Raw genomic sequence first — 26671 nt, 5'->3', positions numbered from 1 at the left:
GCTGTTTGTTGACACCAACGAACAAGAGCGAGCGAGCGAGCGTCATGTGTTGCACTTTTATGTTTACGACTACCACACTTTTTTCTACCGTAGCTTTATTACACTAACACAGTAAGTAACGAACATAAGTGGGTTTTAGAAAAGCACCGTAGACTATATGTATACGCAATAGCATTATAACGTGTAATATGGTGTGTGTTTTCAGGAGATGCCTGTGTGTTTACTAGTAAGTGAAGATAATTCACACAAACCCATTGAGCTCCATCACCAACAGTCTGTGACTCTGGGTCGAGGACCAGACACTAAGATAAAAGACAAGAAGTGCTCTAGAGAACAAGGTATTTTTGCATATAAAAAGCAAATAAAAAAACGGCCTCTTTATTTTAGAAATACAACGTCTTTTCTTTTTTGCAGTTGAATTGAGAGCTGATTGCAACAGGGGATTTGTCACTGTTAAACAGGTCTGCTGGAGAATTATAATATCAAAGCAAATATTAATACAATATATACTGAGCTGAAATATATGTCAAATAATGCAAATTAGTTTTCAATACCACAAAAAAAAGTTTATTTCTTGGTGTAAAGTTGGTTTTATATTTTGACTTTCTCCTTTAATAATAAATTAAAATACTTGTTACTCACCAAAATGGATTTGAACCAGATATTTTATTATAACAGCCTTTTAGAAGTTAATTTATAAAACGTAATAACGTTTGAACCTGTTTATTTGATGTTTTTAATAGCTGGGTGTGAATCCGACACTTGTGGATGATGTGGTTGTGGGCAAAGGCAATCAGGTACAGTGTTTTTAAAATATTCTGAAAAAGTATTTAATATACGGACTAGGGCTGCACGATTCTGGCAAAAATGTGAATCACAATTTTTAAAATTTTTTTTTGCTTAAAATCAAGATCACGATTTTCTCACGATTCTGTAAATGTAAAATAAAGGTTAATAAGTTTAGCCTATTATTAAACATATGGTAAAACAACAACAACAATTATAGACCCATGTGTAGCTCTACTGTTGCTTAAAATGCAAAATTTTGTATAGTCATTATCCTAGACTTGAGCAGACTTCCAATATGTCCTGTTTGTTAATTCACAGTAACAGCATGACTTTATATTCTATACTGTACATTATTTCTGTTAAGTGACAAGACTGTTGTCTAAGCAAAGTCAGACCTTACTGTCCTAATGAAATCATTAAAAATCAAGGCATGATCATATTTTATTTTGGTAAAATAATCATAATTTAGAGTCATTTGCCTTTCATACAAACCAATTGTGATACTAAATGATCAACTATAAGTCAAATTATTACTTAACTTGGATACAAGACAAGATTTTTTTGAGGTAGTGTGTGTGTGTGTGTGTGTGTGTGTGTGTGTGTGTGTGTGTATATATATATATATATATATATATATATATATATATATATGTATGTGTGTGTGTGTGTGTGTGTGTGTATAGATATATTTATATGTATTTATGTATGTATATCTATGTATGTATGTACATATATATATATATATTTATATATATATATATATATATATATATAAATATAATGGTATAATATATGTAATTTTAATACAAGTTTTATTAAGTTAACACAAGGCAAAGTAAAAATGAAAATTGTACATTATTATTATAAACATCAGACACATAAACAGTAGTATTTGCTTCGATAAAATATTCTATGAACACATTTACAACATCTAAAATGCCAAGTATTTTTTATTTTTTTTTTAATATCTGATAAGATGCAATTATTATTTTATTCAGCTTCTAGCAAACCAGCTGTGTCGATAATTGTCCGGTTGTCTTGTAATTGAGGCTGTATTGCACAGGTCTCTGGTCTGCTTAACATCACACAAACCAAATGTCGCCCACCTCTGCAAGCAGGTGAGCATAAAGCCGGGTCAGAGACTCTACATGGTCAATCAGCAGTATCCTTACAGTGTGAAGTTCACGGAGGACACGTCCAGATCCAAACCCTCCAAAAGAGCCCAGCAGATCCAGAGCCCTACAAAAACAACAGCAGATGTGTCAGACAGCCCACCTCCACCCAAAAAAACAACACCACCTGCTGGTGAAAAATCGGTGAGTTTCTTTTAGATGTATAGGTTGGGAAGTTTCAGTATTTATGCAATAGGAGTATACAGTGCTCGGCATAAATGAGTTTGCAAAATGAATATTTTTATCAATTTCTCAGTGAATATATGTCATATTTTGGTGCATTTGACCAAAACAGATTTATTAAACAGATATATGTATTGAAATAATATTTTAGTCACTGAACATCTGTAGTAATAGAAAGATAAAACATGCAAAAACAATTACAAACTACAAAAATTTCAACAAAATTGTATATATTTATTTGTTTATTTTGTATATAATATTATTTTAGATTTATTTTTTCAATGTGTATGTAATATTTTCCCCTAGTATATACATTTGTTTTTTTTTTGGAGTGTTATCATAAGTTATTTTGTTAGATAAGCTCCAGATTTCGGTACTGAATAATCTATAATATAATATTGTAAAGCTTCCTAGAGAAAATATGAATTCAAAAGAGAGATCTGTGAGATATTTTACTCATATATGCTCTATTATAATGGTTGCACTTAAAGTTTTCATTAAGTAATGTATTTACCAACATGATCTAATAATGAACAATAATTGTGCATCATTTATTAATCACAGATTTACTAGATTATTATTAAAATGCAAATTCATTCTTGTTAGGATTAGTTAATGTACTGAGTGAACTATGAAAAACTGTATTTCTATCAACTAAAATGTAACAAAGATCAATAATACTGTTATAAATGTGCTGTTTGTTATTAAATACATGAATGAATATGACCTTATTTCAAAGTAAGTCTCTTAAAATAAAGTGCATTATATGATTTTCAAGTGCTTTTGCTTTAAATTAATATTTGCCATGAGGTTGGAGAAAACTTTAAAGGTCTTTATTTAAGATTTATGTTGAAATGCTGATGTATTTTACCACATTTAAAGTGTTGATTTTGGACTAAAACAGTGGAAACCCCTCTGTTTTGAAGGAGTCTGCTGGGCACTGGAGCCAAGGACTTAAAGCGTCAATGCAGGACCCCAAAATGCAGGTTGGAGTGTGTTATTATATTATAATATATTGATATTATATGGTTATATGGTTGAAAACAAAATTATTAGCCATCCTGTGAAATTTTATATTATTTTTAACTTGCCAAGTTAACCTAATTAACCTGGTTAAGCCTTTAAATGTCATTTTAAGCTAGTATCTTGAAAAATATCTGGTCAAATATTGTGCTGTCATCATGGCAAAGATAAAAGAAATCAGTTGTTAGAAATGAGTGATTGAAACTATGGTTTAGAAAAATCCTCTCTCTGTTAAAAAGAATTCAGAGAAAACATACACAGGAGGGCTAATAATTATGTATATTGAGCCTAACAGCTGTCATGCATGTTGTGTTCAGGTGTATAAAGACGACAGCGTGGTGGTAATCAAGGATAAATACCCGAAGGCTCGTTATCACTGGTTGGTTTTGCCGTGGCAGTCGATCTCCAGCCTGAAGGCACTGCGCTCCGAGCACGTGGAGCTGCTCAAACACATGCAGCGGGTGGCAGATCAGATGGTGGAGCAATGTCCTGATGCCCACAAACTGAGCTTCCGGCTCGGCTACCACGCCATTCCCAGCATGAGGTACACGCCCCTGCACACTGATTGGCCTGTGATGAATTAAAGAAGACCTATTATGCAAAAATAGTTTGTTTGTTTTTTTTCCCCAAAATGGCATTTTTGAGCTTTGGTGTTGCTGCCTTCTTGAATATAATTTAGGAAATTGAAGGGGGAAAAAAAATGAATATTGTCTTAATAAATGCTTTAAACTATATATTATTTTCACAATTATGTTTTAGAATAAAATGCTACATACACTCAGGTAGATTATTTATAAACATCCTTATGTAAAAATATAGATATGAACAAAACTGTAATTTTTCATGTTAGTGTAGCTGAAATAAAAATGTATTACTCATTTTGATAAAATAGCCTTTGCAATTAAAATCTACAGACACAGATTTATAAAGTATAACAAAAGAAATGCATAAAAGTGTACTTTGGACATTTTATTTACATCTATTTCTTTATCAGACTGAAAAAACACGCTATGAAAATCAAAAAACACAATCTCAATATTGACAGGTGCATAAAAACAGTGTTTTTGCATCTCGAGTTAATAAGAATTTGGGGTTTATTTCTCTTCAGTCACGTTCATCTGCACGTCATCAGTCAAGACTTCGATTCGCCGTGTTTGAAGAACAAGAAACACTGGAATTCCTTCACTACTGACTATTTTGTGGAGTCTCAAGGTGAGTGGAAAACAACTACATAAAATCTGCATGAAAACAAAAAACAATTCGCTCAAAGCGGAGTTATTCTAGTTGAACAATTTTTGTTAATAAAATAAATGTTAACTGATATTTTTAATTTAAAACATAAAAAAATAGACTTACTGAAACAATGCAAGCTTTACCGATGCAAAATGCAAAGAAAAAAATCCCTTTAAAACAAATTTAACTTTAGTAAAAACTTAATTAAAGTAACTTTTTAAAAGAGTACAGTAGTTCAGGAATAGTAATCGATCGATTGAAACTGGCACGTCTTTCAAATCAAAATGTACAACTTTTTGCATCATACATTATTAAAGTGCTGTTTGTTAATATTGATAAATGCATTAATAAACAAATTAACCATGAGCGATTCATTAAAAAAATGTAAGTTTCAACATTTTTTTTACTGTCAGGATTATTATAGACCACTAACTAAATAATAATAATATTTAAAACAACTATATCAATTATATTTATATTTTAATTACTTAGTTACTTAATTTCTGTTTTGTTAATATACTTTTTATTAGCGGTATTTTTTTATGCCAGGATAGATTTATTTACTTGAGCTCATATTTACACTAAATAAAAATAAGAAAAAGGTATATACAGTACATATACAAGATATGTACATAAACAAGCATTTTTGGACTTGTGGAGCTGCGCATCGATGCATTGGCTCTTCAGTATTTAGACTTTTAGCAGTGAAAATGAAACCACACTGAACTGAACTTCACCTTTGTAACCTGGACTGACAATTTTAATTTACTAGAACTTCTAAGTTAAAGGTGCAGTAGTTGATCTGCCAAAATGCTAACCGGCTTGCTTAATATCCCACACAGTCCTTCCCCTGCTGTCCAAAGCCACGCCTCCTGAAATCACGAACGCGCTCACCATGACATGACAGCAGACAACCCACTAGTTCATGTCATTTGCCAGTTAGAAATGTGGTTGTCTCGTGTGCACATGACCGCGTGGTGCATATATATATATATATATATATATATATATATATATATATAAAATTTTTTATTATTATTATTTAGTGTAACTATGTGGTAATATAAATGACTAAAACTAAACTATCCTGACATAAAAATACAGCTAATACGTATTAAAATGACAAAAATAATAATAATGTCTCATTTAACATTTTATCAAAAATACATTCTACGAGCCGTGTACAGAAACAACTATTTACCTGCGTGATGATCAAGTGAAACGTTCATGGATTTTTTCCCCCTACAGATGTGATATCAATGCTGGAGCATGATGGGAAGGTGCAGGTGAAGGAGGGTGCAGGTGAATTACTGAAGCTGCCGCTGCGCTGTCATGTGTGCGGTAAAGAACAGACCACCATACCCAAACTGAAAGATCACCTCAAAACACACCTGCCTTCATAAACACACCAGCTACACTATAGGTCTCGAACTCAATTCCTGGAGGGCCGCAGTTCAGCAGTTTTGCTTCAACCGTATTAAACACAGCTGATCCAACTAATCGAGGTGTTCAAAAGAGTCATGAACATCTTCATTAGTCAGATCAGCTGTGTTTGATTAGGGTTGGAGCAAAGCAATGCAGAGCTGCGGCCCTCCAGGAATTGAGTTTGAGACCTACGAGCTACACGTTGTTTACAGTCATGTTCAGCTTGCAAACAAGCCAATGAATACTGTTAATAAACTCATGCATTCAGTTCATAAATGCGAAACAGTATCAGTTTGTATGTTTCTTTGGGTTTTTATTAAACTGTTTTCCTATTACACTCATAACTTTCACACGAATGATGTGATTTAAAGCTGCAGTGTGTCATTTCTGGCTCAAAATGATAAAATTAATTATTGGACTCCAATAACAAGATAAAAAAATTCAAATTAAAAAAGTTATTTAGTGTTTTTATAAGACACACGTCAGCTTTTTGGCACAAGAGAAAATGGCAACTTTTGTAATGCGGTTCATTTACAGCAATAGTCTCAAACTGAATTTCCTGGAGGGCTGCAGGTCTGCATAGTTTAGCTCCAACCACCTCCAACTCACATCTGCATAACAGTCTATAACAGTCAAGAACACCTTGATCATTTGGATCGGCTGTGTTTAATTCGAGTTGGAGCAAAACTGTGCAGAGCTGTAGCCCTCCAGGAATCCAGTTTAAAACATATGATTTACAGTAAAAGATAAGAGTCTCTTAATATATTTGTAACAAAACTGCTGCACAAATTTAAATAAACAGTGCAAACTTCAGCAGCAACTACTCTAGGATATTAAAATAAGACACTCATGGACCTCAAATCATATAAAAACATCTTGCTGAGGAAAGTCCATTATTATTGCTTGCATAGAAAAAAAATATGATAGCACTGCATTTCAGAAAATTGTCAATAAGATAACGTTCAAAAAGCACCTTTGAAAAATGACGATGGATGACTGAAACTGAATTTTATGGAGTAAAACCCTAAAATTATCAAATATATAAAATACTAATGCATCTACTTGATAAGTTCTGCATAAAATGTACTATCGTAATAAAAATAGTGCTGAGCAAATCAATCGCATCCAAAATTAAGGTTTGATTTGACAATTTAAGTGTGTTTACTGTGTATATATGAATACACGCATGCATACGTTTAAGAAAATGTTCGTTTATAATTATAATTCAAATGTTAAATGAGATATTTATGATACAAATTAAATATATATTTAAATAACAATGCTTTTGTATAGTTTTATGTGTGTATCACATATACATATTATAAAATATTATATATTATATTGTGTTATATATATATATATATATATATATATATATATATATATATAAAACTAATACACACACAGTCAAAACAAACTATTTTGGATGAGATTAATCTTGTCCAGCACTGAATAAATCGAAGTCAAAGCTGATATTTAGGCTTCCAAATTTCTATTTTAAATGACTTGCATGCAATCGGCTGCTCAAGTCCATTCTTTTGTGTGTTTCGGGAAAATACAAATTTGGCAGCTAATATTAGCATGCATACAGTATATCTGTGCATGTACCCTGCTCCTGGAGCTCTTCTAATGCCCTTTCATAAGGTCTGTCACATTATAATCCCTGAAGAGAAGCTCTTGCGCATCTCGGTAGCTCTTTGTTGGAGTGTCAGACGATGTAAAAAGTGTGGCGAGGTCTTCATCAGGCCAGTGTTCCTCCAGTCTGAAACAGACATCACAAGAGATGATCAACAGAGTGCATGAGCAGTGCTGGCTGCCCATGTATTTCTCCCATAAGGGATGTTAAAGGGGACCTATTACACCCCTTTTCACAAAATAAGTCTCTGATGTCTCTAGAGTGTGTATGTGAAGTTTCAGCTCAAAATCCCACACACACACAATGTTTATTAACTCTTTAAAACTCCCCCCTTTAGGCTTTGATCCAAATTGTGCCATTTTGGTGACTGCTGCTTTAAATTCAAATGAGTTTTTATAAGAGGGCGGAGTTACAAATGCCTGTGTGTCAGCATAGCGGCAGATTCAAACAAAAAGACTAATGTCCTATGCTAACGAGGAAGAGATGGTCACTAATGGGCGGGGCTTTCCCCCTCTGATGACACGTACAAAGGGAGAATGTCAATCAAAGTGTTTTAAATATGACCATCCAAATATGACCCACCATAGATTTCATCTCCCGACTGTCTCCTTCTGCTTTGCTGTACTTCTCTGTAGCTTTCCTGGAGTTTTCTACAAACTCCTACATGAAGAAAGAAGTTTAATATGTTAGAAAACAAAACAAGTCTAACAGAACAGACTTATTGAAGTTATTCTCTTTGACTCGTTGGATGAATACACAGCTACAGAGGGTGTGTTTTTCTCACCATGAGGCTCTTGTCCATGTAATATTCGCGGCCTGGACTGCCGTCGTTCTGCTTGGTGTCGATGGCGAAGCAGAGGAACAGGACGTCCACCACGATCTCGAAGACGGAGAGGAAACAATGAGCCACCAGGAAGGCGAACACACACACGATGATGAGCGGCAGCACCCAGACGCTGTATTCACGCTGGTAGTTCAGAGAGAGGACGCCCGCAAACGCCGTACACGACACGATCAAAATCTGCACATACACAAGAAATACACAGTTAAAAACAGCAGTCTGACTGGGCTCTATATGAATTATACAGGTTATATAAGGGCCAACCCTAATTCTCTTTCACCCCTTCCTCTTGGCCCTTGAAACAGTGTGAAGGGGGAGGTCTTTAAGTTTACTCCTAGGAAATGGGACAGCAATACAACACCAGCACACAACATTTTATGCCATCGTGAGCTCTTACTTCATATGAGATCGACGATGGCGACTGCTGTAGATATTCCAGTTTTATTATTTTTTGGTATTTATCTTCAGGAAATCCCTGAAGGCAACAATATCATGTTATATCAATATAATGTGGCAATAAGCTCGTAGCTGTACTGTGCATTTAAACACTGGCCATATTCATCAATGTCATGGTGTCCAAACTTTGTGCTGGAGGGTCGGTGTCCTGAGGATTGTTGCTCCAACTTGCCTCAACACTCCTGCAAAGATGCATCTAGAAAGCCTTGTAAATTAGCTAGCTTAGGTGTGTCTGATTGGGGTAGGAACTAAACTTTGCAGGACACCGGCCCTCCAGGACTGAGTTTGGACATGCCTGATCTTTGTAAACACAAAAAAAAAACACGACATTAACATTATACCAGACACTGTAAAAAGGTCATTCCCAGCCACTAGACTTCTCTGACAGGGTATTCCAGTGTCATCGAGTGACAAAATGTATATAAAGTATGTTGTGGGACTACTATACAGGAGTTATTATGGATTATGGATGGCCAATTTTATTTATTTATTTATTTATTTATTTAAAGAATGACTGTTAAACACAAACACTTATGAATGTATAAAACATGTGCTTGTTTGTTGTAAAAATTGTTAATAATGGCAAAAAAAAAAAAATAGTTTGTGCATCTTCTGACTCTTGTTTGCAGCCATGCTGCTATTGTAGATGGTGTTAATAAAGCATTTAATAAGGCATGTGGTCCTGGAAAATCTATCTAAGCTTTCTCCTTAGCCCTACCCCTTCAAGCTACAGAAAATTGGGACACCCCCCACACCTTCATGTGAACATGCAAAACGAGGGGTAGGGGTAAAGGCTAAAAAGTAGAACTGGGATTGGGCCTAAGAGCTTTGAGAAGTCATTCGCACATAAATTAAGCAATAGCAAAGACAATATTTTAAAAAAATAATTCAATCAGAAAACAATATTTAAAAAAAAAAAATCAATAAAAAAAAATTTATAAGAAAACAAAATTTTAAAAACAATTTCAATAAGAAAACAATATTTAAAAACAAATTCAAGAAAAAAACAATATAAAAAACAATCAATAAGAATTTAAAAAAAAAATCTAAACATTAAAAAAATGAAATGCAATGAGTTATCTGAATTACTGAAATGACAAACTATTATAATTCAAATGAATATATAAGAAGATTTAAGAAATATTATTAAATATATCACCATTACGTAATAATAATATTACCAAAACTAAAGTTAACAATTTCTAAAAATACTAACGTTAAAATAGGAATGAAATTATACATACTAGGAGAATAACACTGAAATGAAGGTAAATGTTAATATAAAAATAAATAAAATAATAAAAATAAATTCATAACTATGTATTGCCACATCAGCAATTTATGGCCATTTCAAATAACATTACAATTATTTAATTTATTTATAGTTTTATTTTTTAAATGAACAACAAAGTTTACCAAAATAAAAAGTTTAAATAAAATGAAAATGCAAAAAAATTCAAAAATCAATAATAATAAATATCTAATAAAACCTTAAATGAAAATTGCCAATTTTGCCAGAGCAATAAACTGAAATAAAATAAGCTCAGTCATACTAGACTTGTAACTGGAAGTGGCTGTAAATTAATGCAACAAATATTAGATTTGGAAAAAAATAGACAAAAAAATTACACTTATTTGCATTAACATGTAAATAAAAAGCAAACACAAAACTATTAATAAACACAATCCCTTTACATAAATTCCATTAAAAAATAATACATTTTACCTTTCCCAAAAACAGCACAAAGTCTCCGACACTGTTGATGGCGGCCACACGGAGAGCGTTTTCTGCCAGGATGAAGAGAGCATCTCGAGCAGACGTGCAGAAATTAGTGCTGTTAATGGCCGTGGCTGTATAAGCATTCTGAAGAAAAGCCACACGATTAATACATCAAATCAAAAATATAGACACCCTATATAAATCTGCAACACAAATGCACAACTCACCATGTTCAGGTAGGACAGGCACTTTTCCAGACACCACAGACAGCAGATACAGGCCTTCAGCATGCAGCGAGCACACGCGTTCTCCTGCAACAAAAAACACAACGCTTTACTAGAGGTTACGGTCCTTGAGAGTTTGTATTTTTTGTGCCATCTCCCTCTCTGTTTTGCTTGTCTTCCTTCGCATCTCCTCAATTGTCATTCGCTCTTTGTCTCGCCCTATCACCTTTTGTTGCGCTACTTTTTCTCTACTAGGTACCTGCTGATTGGATCCCGAGCCTGTCACTCCTCATTAGGGCGTTTCCTCGTGGACCAATTGGACTTCGTTCCGCGGACTTTAAATTCGACCGGCACGCCTTGTTTTTCAGAGTGCTATTTGTGTGTGTGTTGGTTTGTGTTCGCTTGCTGCTGTTCATAATGTATGCTTTGTGCTGTGTTTCTGAATAATTACATCGATGTAAATTAAGTCATGGTTAAAGATTTTATCATTTCTTTTTGGGGAAAAGGGAATAGTTTACTAAGTCACGCGACATACATTTTGCCCGTAGGTAACTTCAGTGTTCAGAAACACTAGGTAAGTGGGTGAGCGCCGCATTGTGTATTTTTGCTTATCATTTCAGGGAGTTTAGGTGTGGCGTCGCAAACGCTGAAGATTTCGATTTCTTTTTCACATTTTGATTTTTATTAGTAAGTTTAGAGGGGGATCTTGTGTTCTAGTTTAGGTGGCTTTTGGTTTTGTTTAGTTCTTTGCATTGGCGCCACTCTAGTTCCTTTTTCCCCTAAAACTTTTGATTGTATTTCTTTTTTTCTTCTTCTTCTTATTATTATATATACATTGTACAAAGCGCACACATGTAAGCCTCTCTTTTGTCGGCTTCATTTTTCTTCTCCTCGTAAGAGGAATAAACGAATTGAATGTAAATTTTGTGTCCTGGTGTATTTTCCATCCATCTACTAAGTAATAATTTAATATTATAAGTGTTACGTTTATTTTCCCTAGAAAAATTAATTAAACCGTAACACTAGACAAAAAAAACTTAAAGGAAATTAGGACTTTGTACAGGAAAAATAGGAAATACTGTGAAAATCTTTCTTCGCTCTGCTGAACATTGCCTGGAAAATACTTGAATCATGAAAAATTCACAGGATCGCAAATAATGTGGGTTACACTGTAAATCAAAATCCTGTTTATGCCTGTTATACCTGTGATTTAGACCAGAACTGCACATTTAAAAGGGACAGTTCACCCAAAAATGAAAATACACTGAATATTTACTCTCCCTCACGTGGTTCCAAACATTTATCAGTATCTTTTTTAACTGTTGAACACAAAAGAAGATATTTTGAAGAATGATGGCAACCGGTAACCATGGTTACCAGGCATAGTAGGATAAACAAATAATACATGTCAATGGTTACTAGTTTCCAACATTCTTCAAAACATCTTCTTTTATGTTCAACAGAAAAAGGAACTGAAGGCTTAAATATCAAAAGAGACTTAAAAAGAAACCTAAGTGATGTTGATTTTCTGGTTGGAGATGTCTGTGTTTGGTCTGACCTTTCCTTTGAGCTGGCTGTGGATGTAAGTGAGGATGAGGCGAGGGATCTCCACCAGAGTGATGATGAAGGCTCCTTTAGCCACGGTGCCCAGGTGAAAGCGCATCAGACGCAGCACTGACGACACGATGGGTGTGAAGGGCAGCTGAGACTTATCTCTGCAAACAAACACAGAAACAAAACATTTGAAAAATCACAATCACTGACTTTTACAAGACCATCAATTAATTCAGCACAATTGAGGTTGTGATATTTCCGAAAGGTGCTTTATTTAAGATTTTCCCTCTTCTACGGCAATAAAATACCATAATATGTTTGCAGACATGCTTGTTTATCTGTAAAACAATGCTGAAGTCAGTTATTCTCCTTTCAAATTGTGTGTCTGAATGTCTGTCTTTGTTTTGGTCTCTATAACCAGCCCACTGCTAGTTTATGCAATTATATATTAGCACTCCAGGTTGTCTTGGTGCAAAACACAGTAAATTTAATTTCCGTCTTGAAGGCTGACTTGAAGTGCTTTGAAATATGCAATTTTTATAAGATGTTTGACATGATCTCAACCAAAACATGAAATGAACGTGGGACAGTGTTGCTTCTCCCATTTTTAAAAACAGCCAATAGCGTTTTGTTCCTCACAGCTCTGCCAATGAAAGTGGTTGAGCTCAGATGCATCAAATGTAAAGCGTATTGAAGGTGCAGGATATGTCAGATACTAGAGAGGTAAATATTTGATGAGAAATTCTTCAATATTTTGAGTTTGGACTGCAATCGGTCAATCCTACATACTGCACATTTAGGCATTTATTGACCTTGTGAAGTAGTAAGTGACCACAGCTCCAGCGATGGTCATCTGCTGACAGGCCAGGATGAACTCGCTGACCCAGATGAGGCCGACGGCGTGATACCAGACCATATACTGCAGCGGACCGTCCATCTTAAACTCCACCAGACCAGTCCGATTATTCTTCACTGGACTGCCTGTGGATACATATACATACATGCAAATACTCAAGAAGTCAGAATTATTAGCCCCTTTGTTTATTTTCCCCCCAATTTCTGTGTGTTTCTTATCAATACATTTCTAAACATAATAGTTTTAATAAATCATCTCTAATAACTGATTTATTTATTTATTATTATTATTTATTAATTTTATTTCTACAGAAGAAGAAAAAAATATTATACTGTGAAAATGTCCTTGCTCTGTTAAACATTATTTGGGAAATATTTAAGAAAGAAAAAAAATATAATAAAAAATATATAAATCAAGGATGCTAATAATTCTGACGTCAACTGTACATTATACATAAAATAATATGTAAATAATAAAAGATTATAAAACAAAATGTTACACTTAAAAAAATAATAAGATGTATATAAATAATGTAAGATAAAAGCAGGATTTGTTCTCAAAATACTTCATTCATAGATTATTTAAACACAACAGCAATTTAAATAATAACAAATGTAAATAAGTAAAAAGTAATAAAAATAACCCAAAGTATGTCATTTACACATTTTTATATTATATATTTATATTATATGAATGCATTAGATCAGGGGTCACCAAACTTGTTTCTGGAGGGCCGGTGTCCTGCAGATTTTAGCTCCAACCCTAATCAAACACACCTGAACAAGCTAATCAAGGTCTTACTAGGTATACTTGAAACATCCAGGCAGGTGTGTTGAAGCAAGTTGGAGCTAAACCCTGCAGGGACACCGGCCCTCCAGGACCAAGATTGGTGACCCCTGCATTATATAATAAATAAATACATTAAATAAAAAGACTATATAAAAATGTAAGAACATTATTAAACAGCAATGAAATAAACAGCAATATTAAAGCAATGAAATGAAACAAAATATGCATTCATATTGTCAGTCTTTGACATTTTGTGTTGTATAAAAATTGTGTTGTGAGTTCTACCATGTTTAGGATCTTTTTAGCCTATTAAAATGTACTTCACTGGTGTAAATTCATCAGGATCATCTATATAAAGGGCTTAGCAGAATTGAGTACAGCCCATTTTGAAAATGAATATTTTTCTTCATTTCTCAGTGAACATAAGCGATGTATTTTGGTGCATTTAAACAAAACAGATTTATTAAACAGATATATTTATTCAAATTACATTTTAGTCACCAAACATATATAGAAATTGATAGATAATACAACTAAATTTAAGCAAAATATTGAAAAACAGTTACAAGCTACAAAATTTCAACAAAAATTTTCCTTTTTTTTTGCTTCTGATTTTTCCTCTTTTTAAAATTTGCATTTAATATTTTTCTCTAACATAAATTTGGCTGTAATATTTTTTGGATTATTATCGTAAGTTATTTTGTTAGATGAGCTCCAGATTTGGCTTCAGTACTGACTAATCTAATGTACAGTTGAAGTCAGAATTATTAGCCCCCCTGAATTATTAGACCGCTTGTTTATTTTTTCCCAATTTCTGTTTAATGGAGAGAAGATTTGTTCAGCACATTTCTAAACCTAATAATTTTAATAACTCATTTCTAATAACTGATTTATTTTTACTTTGCCATGATGACAGTAAATAATATTTTACTAGATATTCTTCAAGGCACTTCTATACAGCTTAAAGTGACATTTAAAGGCTTAACTAGGTTAATTAGGTTAACTAGGCAGGTTAGGGTAATTAGGCAAGTTATTGTATAACCATGGTTTGTTCTGTAGACTATCGGGAAATAAAAAAAGCTTAAAGGGGCTAATAATTTTGTCCCTAAAATGGTGTTTAAAAAATTAATAGTGACTTTTATTCTAGCTGAAATAAAACAAACAAGACTTTCTCCAGAAGAAAAAATATGATCGGACACACAGTGAAAATTTCCTTGCTCTGTTACACATAATTTGGAAAATATAAAAAAAAAGAAAAAAATTTAAAGAGGGCTAATAATTCTGACTTCAACTGTATATGCACAAATATAATATTGTACAGCTTCCTATAAAAAACATGAATTTAAAAGCATAAGCATAACTTGTATTTCTTCATAGTTTAGATTCTAATAATAATATTTTGTTATTGTTGTTACTATTTCAAGGTCCCGAGTGGTTGTGTAAGCGTTTCACTGCATATCATACTATGCCTGACACTGTATGAGACAGATAAAATTTGAGTTTAAGATCAGACCTGCGGTGCCGAGGCAGAGCAGCACAGAGATCCAGTAGACCCAGAAGAGCATGAGTGTGAGGAAGGTCCAGAAGGGCTGCAGCGCCAGCAGAGGCAGATGAGTGAACACTTTACCAGCTACATGGAATAGAGCGATGGTGAGAGCCACACGCTTCCTCATGAAGAACATCAGCAGCAGCAAAAGGACCTGAGACACGTATCACAAACCAAAACATACACATGCAAAAAAAAATGATGTTAAACAGAGCAAGGACATTTTCACAGTATTATAAACAGTATTTTTTCTTCCGGAGAAAGTCTTATTTGTTTTATTTCGGCTGGAATAAAAGCAGTTTTAAAATTTTAAAAGCCATTTTAAGGTCAAAATTTGTTAGTCCCTTTCATCAAGATTGGTTTTGATTGTCTAAATAACATCCATCATTATACAAGGACTTGCCTAATTGCCCTATTTAAGCCTTTAAATGTCACTTTAAGCTGAATACTAGTATCTTGACAGATATCTAGTCAAATATTATTTACTGTCATCATGACAAAGATAAAATAAATCGGTTATTAAAACTATTATGTTTAGAAATGTGTTGAAAACAAAAATCCTCTTTCCATTAAACAGAAATTGGGGAAAAATATACAGTAGGGGGTTAATAATTCTGACTTCCGCTGTAGTCGAATAGTTCTGTAGCAGTGAGTGTTTGCAGACGTACAGTAAAGATGGTGGCTCCTATGGCGTAGATGAGCAGGGCCTGCTGATTGTCATGGGCAATCTCCAGATCATGAGCCGGCATTGTGGCGTTCAGAGCTTTCCCCTGATCCACATACAGCCACCAGAGGATCCCGCAACCACCTGACAAACACACAGGAGCCTCACTTAAAGAGAGAGTACACGCAACAATCATCATCTAGAGCAGTTTCACAATCTCGGTCCTGGAGGTCGGTGTCCTGCAGATATAAGCTCTTACCCCAATCAGACACACCTGGGCTAGCTTATTAAGCTTTTACTAGGCTGGTACTAAAATCTGTAGGATTCCCAGGACGGAGTTTGAGCACCTCTGATCTAATGTTGGAAACCAGTAACTGTTGACTTCCGTAATGTTGTTTTGTTTTTCTGAATAATAAAGTCAACGGTTGCAGGTTTCCAACATTTATCAAAATGTCTTCTTTTAAATTCAACAGTGATTTGGAACAAGTAAATACAGTGCAATTTTTAAGATGTAGATATTTCATTCATTCATTCATTCATTTTCTTTTCAGCTTAGTGCGTTTACTAATCCGGGGTCGCCACAGCGGAATGAACCGCCAACTTATCCAGCACGTTTTTATACAGCGGATGCTCTTCCAGCGGCAACCCATCCCTGGGAAAATGTGGATATTTATAGTAGTATATTTAGATTCTATAAGTTGATGTTAAAACCTAAATGTCCTGTTATATTTACACAATTAAGTACCTTATTAAGTAAATGTCCAATTATACACTTTGACACCGGTGAGGTAGAAAGTAAATGTGATTGTAAAATAGCATTAACGTTATTTGTGAATTTGAAAATATATATTGCAATGGCAAAAAAATATTGAGGTCATCTCCAAGTATTGCACAAGAAGTCAATGTATTGATTATTGTGATAGGCCTAGTAATAAATGGAATAGAATGATGACAAAATGTTCCTTTTTGGGTGAACTGTTCCTTTAGTATAGAATAGAATAGAATATAATAGAATAATATAGAATAGAATAGAATAGAATACAATAGAATAGACCAGTGGTTCTCAAACGTTTTTCATCAAGTACCACCTCAGAAAAAAATTGTCTCTCCAAGTACCACCAAAATGAGAAGTATTGAAGTACAGTAGCGCAGTACGCCCAGTAAAGCAGCTACAACTCTACACAATTAAAAAACGTGGCAGATTACATCAGAAATATAGGCTATATGTCATATATGACATATTAAAATCATAATTTTTGATAAATTTTGAAATGTGTGTAGCATGTACATGACATATTTCATTCTTCCGCGTACCACTAGAAGGAAGCCTGCGTACCACTATTGGTACACGTACCACAGTTTGAGAACCACTGGAATAGACCATTTGGAGGGATTTAAACAAAAACAATGTATTCCTGTTTTTACATTTTTAATTTCTATAGCTTCTGAGAATCCAAAAAGAGCCACATATTATGTATAAATATTGTTATGACAGCTGTTTTAACATTAAGTTATGATTAAACTGCCTCTTGTTAGTTATGAAATAGTTTGATAAGCAAAAATTGGTTATGGACCTGTGGAAATATAAATTTATATCATCTAATTTCAAATGAACAATAATCTACGTATAACTAAAAAGTTATATTCTCTGGTTTTTAATTATTTTATTTCATTGACATGCCAGCTAGGAGGGTCATTTAACTTTTCCCTTGCTGACTACAGACTAAGCCAAAGTGATGCAATTACCAGTTTCACAGCATGGGGTGTCTATTGTTTTCTCTTTTCGATCAAATGGTCAGGCGGTTTCTGTCTCCAGAACATGATGAGATCAAAGCCTGAAAGAGCAGTTTACCATGCTGACTCCAACTCTTAATTTGCATGCTCTGTTTAGCCAAATCCCCTCCTCCTAAGAACACAATATAGACATGAAATCTTAGACTAATTCAGACTATTTGCAGACTTGTGAGAGACTCGTGAAAGAACTTGCAGACTGCGGACCTCTAGTAGGCTCTTGCAGACACATTGGACACCTTGAAGACGCTGTATGACTGCAGATTAACCAACACGTCTCAATAAAGGAATTCTGCTTGTTTCGAGTCTCCTGGACTGGGTTCTCTCTTCTTTTTCACTCATATATTTTTTTTTTACAACAGACCAATGATAATGGTCTAATAGAATAGAATAGTCTAAATAGAATAGAAAGGAATGATGACAGAATTAACCTTTTTGGGGGAACTGTTCTTTTAGAATAGGATACAATACAATAGAATAGAATAGAATACAATAGAATAGAATATCTTTTTTGTCTTTGCAACAAGTGGGAATTATTACAGAAGAAACACAATTTACACTTAATATCAATTACGCGAACACATGCAAATGCACCAAAATGTACAATTAAATTAGAAATTTGCATATATCGCACAAAAATTTGCATCTATTAGAATATCACTAAACCCAGCTGAGGATATGTGAGAATATGTTCAGACTCACCCACTGAGCCAATCACCACCACTGCTGTGAGAATCCAGACCAGAAGCACAGATATATAGCGGATCACCACCATCAGGATCAGGGACAGAACTGAACACACGAAAACACTTCATAAATCACACTTTATATTCCAACCTATGCAAATCTGAGTTATTAATAAGTAAAAGCATTTTAAAAATTACTAATAGGAATAAAAAAGTGATTACAATTAGTTTAATTTAGCTACTTGTCAACAAAACATTTCTACTACAAATTTAGTTTTCTTGCAAATTGTCAACTAATTAACAAATGAAAATTAATGAAGACTATATTATTAAAAATGTAGTACAAAAAATATAAAATGAATGCAATGATCAGAAAAACTATTTCAGCTTGACAAGAACATAAAAAAGGCTAAAATGGACAAATAAACTGCCTACATTACACTGAAACAAACTCAAATACAAATGAATAAATCCTATACAGATCATTTGGATCAAATTACTAAAACAAACTTAAATTAAACAGAAGAATAAAATAATGCTAATAATAGTGACATAATGGTGATGCAAATCAGGCAACATGCAATATATTTCCCAAACTATGTTTAACAGAGCAAGAAAAAAAATTTCACATTATTTCCTATAATAGTTTTATTCTAGAGTCTTTTTTTGTTTTAGTCTGGCCAGAATAAAAAAAAAAAGAAAAAAAAAAAAAGTAAAAACTGCTAATGTCAATATTATTCGCCCCTCAATATATTTTTAATTGTCTACAAAACAAACTGTTATGTATTAACTTGCCTAGTTATCCTAATTAACATAGTTAAGCCTTTAAATTGCACTTTAAATTGAATACTAGCATCTCGCAAAATAACTAGTAAGACATATATACTGTCATCATGGCAAACAAAAAAAATGAGTTAATAAAACAATTATTTTTAGAAATTTGTTGAGAAAAAAAAATATCAGCACATAGTAATTATTTGAAAATGATAATTCCTATCACTTACAGTATATCTGATTTCTAGTTAACTGTATATATATGATTTTTATTATTTTGTATAAGTGGACTTTTTCATGGCATCTGCTTGTATTTAGTTTTACGTGCATGTATCTATTTATGAATGCATGAATCATAATGTAATAAATAATTGATATTAATAAAACAAAGTGACTGTGTTTACCAAGGGCGAGCAGACAGAGGCCCATGATGATCTCTTTAGCCATCATGACTCCAGCAATGACCCGATGGAGCACACTGTTATCACTGACGAACGTGATGAAGGCCTTCGCAAAGGTAGCAAAACACGAGATGTCGACCGGCATACAGCGGTGAAACACCGGCAGAGACGCACTGACAAACAAAAGAAAAAATATGTGCATTTTCACAACAAAACAAAGAGCATTTTCTTTATTTGCAAACAACAGGTGAAATGTTTCACACATATACAGTTAAAGTCAGAATTCTTAGCCCCCCTGCTTATTTTTTTCCCTATTTCTGTTTAACAGAGAGAAGATTTTTTTTCAGCACATTTCTAAACATAATAGAAACTCATCTCTAATAACTGATTTATTTTATCTTTTCTATGATGACAAAAAATAATATTTTAGTAGATATTTTTCAAGACACATTTATACAGCTTAAAGAGACATTTAAAGGCTTAACTAGGTTAATTAGGTTAACTAGGCAGGTTAGGGTAATTAGGCAAGTTATTGTATAATGATGGTTTGTTCTGGAGACTATCGGAAAAAAAATTATAGTTTTAAAGGGCTGATAATTTTTATCCTTAAAATGGTTTTAAAAATTAAAAACAGCTTTTATTCTAGTTGTAATAAAACAAATAAGACTTTCTCCAGAAGAAAAAATAGTATCAGACACACTGTGAAAATTTCCTTGCTCGGTTAAACCTCATTTGGTAAATATATATATATATATATATATATATATATATATATATATATATATATATATATATATATATTCAAAGGAGGGCAAATATTTCTGACTTCAACTGTACATGTTTTTATCCTACCACAAAAATCTAAACAGTACTGTTATCCCACTAAAATATAATTTGGTCTATTTTAGTCAACAAAAATAAACTCAAGCATCAGAAACTTACCTCGGAAAAACAGGAAGTTTTGGACATTTCACATCTTTATTAGGATTAGACGAATAAGCCTCCGGCTGTACATCATAGGTGCATAAAGCAGATCCTACAAACAACAAAACATTATTAGCAAGAGATCATCATTTATGACTCTGGACCACAAAACCAGTCTTCAGTCGCTCGGGTGTATTTGTGGAAATAGCCAAAAAACACACTATGGGTTTAAATGATGCATTTCTCCTTTAGGCCAAAAATCATTACAATATTAAGTAAACATCACATTTCATGAAGAGATTTTGTACAATTCTAATTATAAATAAACCATTTATTCATTTATTTTCGCCACAGCGGAATGAACCACCAACTATTCCAGCATATGTTTTACGCAGCAGATGCCCTTCCAGTCACAACCCAGTACTGGGAAACATCCATACACACTCACATTCAAACACACACTCATACACACTCATACACTCGTACACTACATACACCCATGCCAACTCAGGGAGAACATGCAAACTCCACACTGTAATGCCAACTGAACCAGTTGGGACCCGAACCAGCGACCTTCTTGCTGTGAGGCAACAATCCTAACCACTGAGCCACCATGCCGCCGTAAATAAATCAATACTAATTAACAATTAAGTGCTGAGCAATGCATATTACTAATAATAAAGGTTATTTGCATTGCTCAGATTAGTGTTTAATTAATCTTAAATTTTTTTTAGGAATCTTAATTTTATTTCTTTATATGTTTTTCAAATTTAAACAGGAATTTTCTCAGTATTAAATTTTTTTTTTAACTCTGAGACTCCAGATTTTTAAAACGTTGACTCTCAAACAAATACTGTCCTATAATAACAAGACACAAATCAGGTTTAAATCTCAATTTTACAAAAACACACCATTTATAACTTATGATTTGATGATTAAAATAATTGATACACACACGTTTGTTTGTGTGAATTGTGGGGACATTACATCATAGGTTTCCATAGTTTGTATACTGTACAAACTGTATTTTCTCCTGCCCTAACCCCACACTACCCCTAAGCCCAACCCTAATAGGAAACTGTGACCTTCTGAATATAGCTCATTCTTATGTGTTTTTAAACTTATTGAGAAACGAGGACATCAGCAACATTTTTTATAATTCACCACCTTCTTGTAATACCTGTCATCCCCATGTCATTATGCAGATTTGTGTATATTCATGTTCATTCAGCTCACCGTTAACTGTGGCGAACTTGGTGAGGTCCTCATACGTGTCCAGCTGAACCTTTGGACACTTCGACACACATAAAGCCACAGATTTAATCTTTCTCTTAGCAATGTCAATTTTGCAGGGGTCCAGGAAAAACACATACCTGTGAGGAAAAACCATTGAGAAATGGGTCATTCACCACCTGTGGGTGTGAAGTTATTCTCAGTTGTGTTGTTATTGTTCTACACCTGTGTTAGTTTAATAAGACATTGATTTATTAGCATTAGACACTGGTCTGTTTTCATATATCGTACGTTTCTACTGCCATAACTTGTACAGTCAGAAGTAAACAAAGACAATAACAAACACAGCAAGATTAAACACACAAGATTCAATTTCTCATAGATGAGACTTAAAGGATAAGATATAAAAGCACTTTTTTAAAGCCTGATAATCGATAATATTATATATTGTGATAACGAACATGCGTGATATTGCTATTGTGGTCAATTTAAAATACTGTGAATATTAATTTATTATTTTGAACTTTAACAGTGCTTTCGAAGAATATTCAGGTTGTCACAATCAGCATTGGGTGTAATTAGTTACAAAGTAACGAGTTACTGTAATTAAATTATTTTCCACTGAAAAAATTAGTTACTTTTAATTGTTAGATCATTCAATTATAGTAACTTATAATTAATTTAAATGCTGTATTTATTTTAAATGCTGTATTTGACAGTATAAATCAACTCAGAGAAGCATAGAAATTGTATTAATAGGGTTAATGTTTTAAAATATATGCATTTTCATATGTTAATCTGGCCTTTGTTGAATAAAAAATGTTTTTAGTGGGGTCTGCTCTACCTGGTTTAAATTATTAAAGATGATTTGGCAGATATCGTGGATCTATTATTTGTGATAACTGGCTAATCTCTGGCAAATCTTATTCTTCAATGAAGTTTGTGAATTAGATTACAATATCAATGTCAATTAATGATTGAAGATTACTGCATGTGTGCTTGTGTTTATTGTAAAGGGCAGATCTTTCCATCCTCAAAACCGAGATCATGAACGCAGTGATGATAATAATGTAATGAAATTATGTTATGACATAATGTAAATAATGATAATCAAATCATCTGATTATTATTTAATTATCAGCCATGTGAGCAAAATGACAAAATTTGTAGCAAATGAAATGGTTATGCAATAACTTTCCATGTTTTTTTTGTTTTTTGTAGTTTTCTATCGAATAAATCCAGATTGGTATCTTAATAGTATATTAAGATACCAATTATATTAATTATATATATTAATTATATTATATTAATAATATATATAATATATTAGCACCTAAAGTGTACATATTAGAAAATAAAAAGTAAACAAATGTTCTGTCCACCCTCGTGACAGTTTTTGTACCATTATTTTAGATTGTAGATTACATAAAAGGGCTGCACAATATTGGAAAAAAAAATGCACATTGCGATATTTACAATTTCTGCTATTTATATTGCAGTTTTTAACAAGAGAACCTAAATTAATTGTTAATTTCAAACTGATTGGGATGACTTGGTAGGGGAGTGAATACAATATAACAGACAAATTACAAGCAGAGATAAATACAGCAAATATACAAATGGAGAAGTCTAAGAGTTTACAGGTACAGAAATAAAATAATCAAATGTACAATTAAGCTGTAATTTCATCAATGTGTAAATAATTGAATGCAATTAATCTTTGTTAAAGCTACATACCCAATGACTCCTTGTGCTTGAATGCTTTAAGCTCACTTAAAATGTTAACACAGGCCTTAAAAACCTGTTTTGGTTTTTAAGGCCTGTGTTAACATTTTAATTGCTAAACTTTTACTTTATTATGGTTAAACTGAAATGACTCCAAAATTCTCATTGGAACTGTTGTGCCTGCTCAGCTATAATCCTGACTCCACATTGCACATATCGATGCTCAACTCATATATCATACAGACCCATTAAGTAAGTTTAAAATGAATAAAATTATAGAATAAAAACTGCTAATATTGCAAAAAGTATTTCTTTCATTCGATAGCATCATGTTTGCTCATTGCTTGTTTTGACTCACTTTCTGTTGCTGTGGTCCAGTCCGCTGTGTTCGATGCCTGGGATTTGGGCATTTTTCTGACCGCAGGTGTTGCCGTAGCTGTCGTACCCTGATACGAGTCTGGTAGCAGCTCCTGTCGCGATAGCGAAACCACAGATGCAGAGCTGCCATACAAACACAAAACCATGATGATCACCACAAGCAGTACAATACTAAGCTATTTTCTCATGTTTGTAATTGTAATTTTAAATATAGAAATGTTGGGTTTTATTTTACCTTTATTTAAGCCACTGATGATAATCTATTCTCTTACCATGCCGATATTGAAGAGGATGAAGAGCAGCAGCCATGGTATATCTGTGCACCTTCTCTGCTCTAAAGGCTTCCAGTCGCGTTCCTTCTGTAGTGCAGATCACAAGAGTCAAAGAAAAGATGATTAAACACTTGATTAAAATCAATGATCACAGTTTGGCCCTCATAAACTGACCTTTTTAATTATCTATTTATAAAGTATTTATCTATTTAAAAACAACCAAAGCTGCTGGACATATAAGTATTGAGACATACAAGTAAAACACAGAGCAGAGAATGAGAATTAAACAATCTACAAGACTATCAGATTTCATCAATAAACGTCATAATAGAAGCAGTGATCAGAGTATTAAAACAGAGAGAAAAATGATAGGTCTTTAAGCAGACTTACAGACAGAAATAGCAGCCATATTTGTTCAATAGTCAGCCATTGTCATTTTAAATCTTTATACTTTCCTGTAAGCCAGAGTATTTTCTCTTATTATGCAATATCTTTGGTTACTGGTTTCCAACATTCTTCAAAATATCTTTGTTTGTGTTTAAAAATAAATAAATAACAAGAAACTTGTAAAGGTTTAGAATTACTTAAGGGCGATTAAATGGTGAGTAAATAAATATTAATTTCATAGAAAACTTTACCATTTTTCAAAAAAAAAAAAAAAGTTTTGTTCAGCACACTTGAAATATACAAAATAAGAAGTGATCATACAACATTTGAATACACTTAACCAAGTTATTAAAACGTCTGAAATTGATAGAAATCAGTCACATTAATGAATAATATGAAAATGTTCATTAGATTTATTTACAGAACATTTAGTATTTTTTTCAGTTTTTAGTAGATATATTATATAAGAGACTTGCTTTAATTACCAAATAAGTGGATCTAGATGGATTTGCATTGTTAACATTAAATAAAAGTTACAAATGAATTATTGTTTATTTCATATATTAAGTTTTAGTTACAATACTCCCAGAAATGGCAAAAGATGTCTGCAGATTCTGTCTGGCCCTACTACGATTAATACGGATGCAGATGAAATTACGTCCGCCGCATAAAAAAAATATGCCAAAGTAATTGGTGGTTCCTTCCACTAAGGCAACCCCTGATAAAGAAGGGAGTAACATTGATATATAGAGCGACACCGTGGTCCTTATTTACTATATTTATATCTCCATTTACTTGTTTAAAAACTGTTTGAGTTTCTTTCTTTTGTTGACACAAAAAAATATTTCAAAGAAAGCTGAAAACCTGTAACCATTGACCTCCATAGTATTTGTCTTTCTTACTATGTAAATTAATAGCTATCGGTTTTATATCATCTTCTTTTGTGTTCAACAGATGAAAGACACTCATAACGGTTGATAACCACTTGAAAGTGAGTAAAACGTCATTTTCGGGTGAACTGTCAACATAAAAAGTCTTTTAAAAGCATGAAGCGTGGTGGTAAACGAATAGGAGTGTCTCACACCTGGCCTCGTTTTCAGTAAAACCCGGAAATGAGCTTCACAATGTTGACAAACAAAACCCTGACCTCGTTTTTGTAATATTTTAGGTTATATGCATTTTTAGGATACCTCATATAATTTACAAACGTTCTCTGGAATAAACCTCAATTTTGAAAGACTCTTAATTGTATCTGAATGATCGGATTATGAGAGTTTAACCTTACGTTTGCACTCTGCACGCGCTTGTTTAAGTGTTAAAAAAAGTTTCCGTTTGTGAATGTGCAGGCATTTACACCATGTTGTGTTTCTTACCTGTGTGCTGCCGCAGCATCCCATAATTCCTGAGCTGATGAGAATCACAAACACATCTAAAAAAAACTACAAAATTAGGGAGTCGCCAGTTGTCCTGCTGCTGTTTCGGAGGAATGAGTGTAAAAGTTGCACCGCGGTAAATAAATACTTTAAAAATGGCGTCGTAAACAAACACACGTCCTCTTCAGCAGCCGCGCGGGAATATAAATCAGACTGAAGCCGCTAATGTCTCTAAATGGATAATGAGGATGTGTTTTTCAGGATCTGAGGTGCTGTAATTCTCCTTTGAGAACTCCGCGATAATGTGAAGGCGGAGCAGCGCGTTTCTGCTCCTCCTTTTCCTCTGTCACACCGGAGACCATCGAAATGTCTGCAAATATGTCACCCCCCAGAGTAACATACATTGTCAAGAGTTGAAGAAGTCAGATTGTTCATACCTGATGAGAGATTAATTTAAGATCAGGCACACCGCACACGCGTGGCATATACTAGTAATGTCATTGAATTGGTCAGGTTTGATTCGCGAAACATATTCGGCTCTTTGGAATGCGATTCATTTGAAGTGATTCAGTTAATATGATTCACTTTGAATGACAAACCCAGGAGTGCTATTTCT

The 26671-nt window shown here is 33.4% G+C and overlaps 2 protein-coding genes across 9 annotated transcripts; one reads left to right on the top strand and one right to left on the bottom strand.

The window, feature by feature from the left end:
* The first annotated feature begins 44 nt into the window (after positions 1 to 44).
* On the top strand, positions 45 to 6113 carry aptx (aprataxin). Of its 6 annotated transcripts, none has more exons than XM_073929598.1 (10): positions 45 to 111; positions 206 to 338; positions 415 to 461; positions 744 to 797; positions 1908 to 2105; positions 3071 to 3130; positions 3485 to 3711; positions 4276 to 4379; positions 5649 to 5823; positions 5998 to 6113. In XM_073929598.1, exons 2-9 carry the CDS (start codon positions 209 to 211, stop codon positions 5801 to 5803), a joined length of 975 nt encoding a protein of 324 aa, XP_073785699.1. In that variant the 5' UTR covers positions 45 to 111; positions 206 to 208; the 3' UTR covers positions 5804 to 5823; positions 5998 to 6113.
* slc44a1a (solute carrier family 44 member 1a) lies at positions 1600 to 26367 on the bottom strand. 3 transcript variants are annotated; one of them, XR_012382234.1, is made up of 18 exons: positions 26056 to 26367; positions 24296 to 24382; positions 24004 to 24146; positions 21924 to 22060; positions 20706 to 20799; positions 19767 to 19936; positions 18605 to 18694; positions 16116 to 16255; positions 15415 to 15601; positions 13069 to 13237; positions 12261 to 12417; positions 10706 to 10789; positions 10485 to 10622; positions 8246 to 8482; positions 8044 to 8121; positions 7434 to 7587; positions 3527 to 3737; positions 1600 to 2028 (listed from the first exon to the last, which is right to left on the bottom strand). XR_012382234.1 is itself a non-coding variant. In XM_002660581.7 (16 exons), exons 1-16 carry the CDS (start codon positions 26077 to 26079, stop codon positions 7567 to 7569), a joined length of 1956 nt encoding a protein of 651 aa, XP_002660627.2. In that variant the 5' UTR covers positions 26080 to 26367; the 3' UTR covers positions 6116 to 7566. The 3 variants fall into 3 exon arrangements, 1 of the variants encoding a protein (XP_002660627.2); XR_012382233.1 differs by lacking the exons at positions 1600 to 2028; positions 3527 to 3737 and adding an exon at positions 6116 to 6384; XM_002660581.7 differs by lacking the exons at positions 1600 to 2028; positions 3527 to 3737 and having other exon boundaries at positions 6116 to 7587.
* Between the last annotated feature and the right edge of the window lie 304 nt (positions 26368 to 26671).

This window comes from Danio rerio, chromosome 1, assembly GCF_049306965.1.
Source record: "Danio rerio strain Tuebingen ecotype United States chromosome 1, GRCz12tu, whole genome shotgun sequence".
NCBI lineage: Eukaryota > Metazoa > Chordata > Actinopteri > Cypriniformes > Danionidae > Danio > Danio rerio.
The sequence above is the reverse complement of the archived record's forward strand: the minus strand, read 5'-3'. Positions and strand labels throughout refer to the sequence as shown.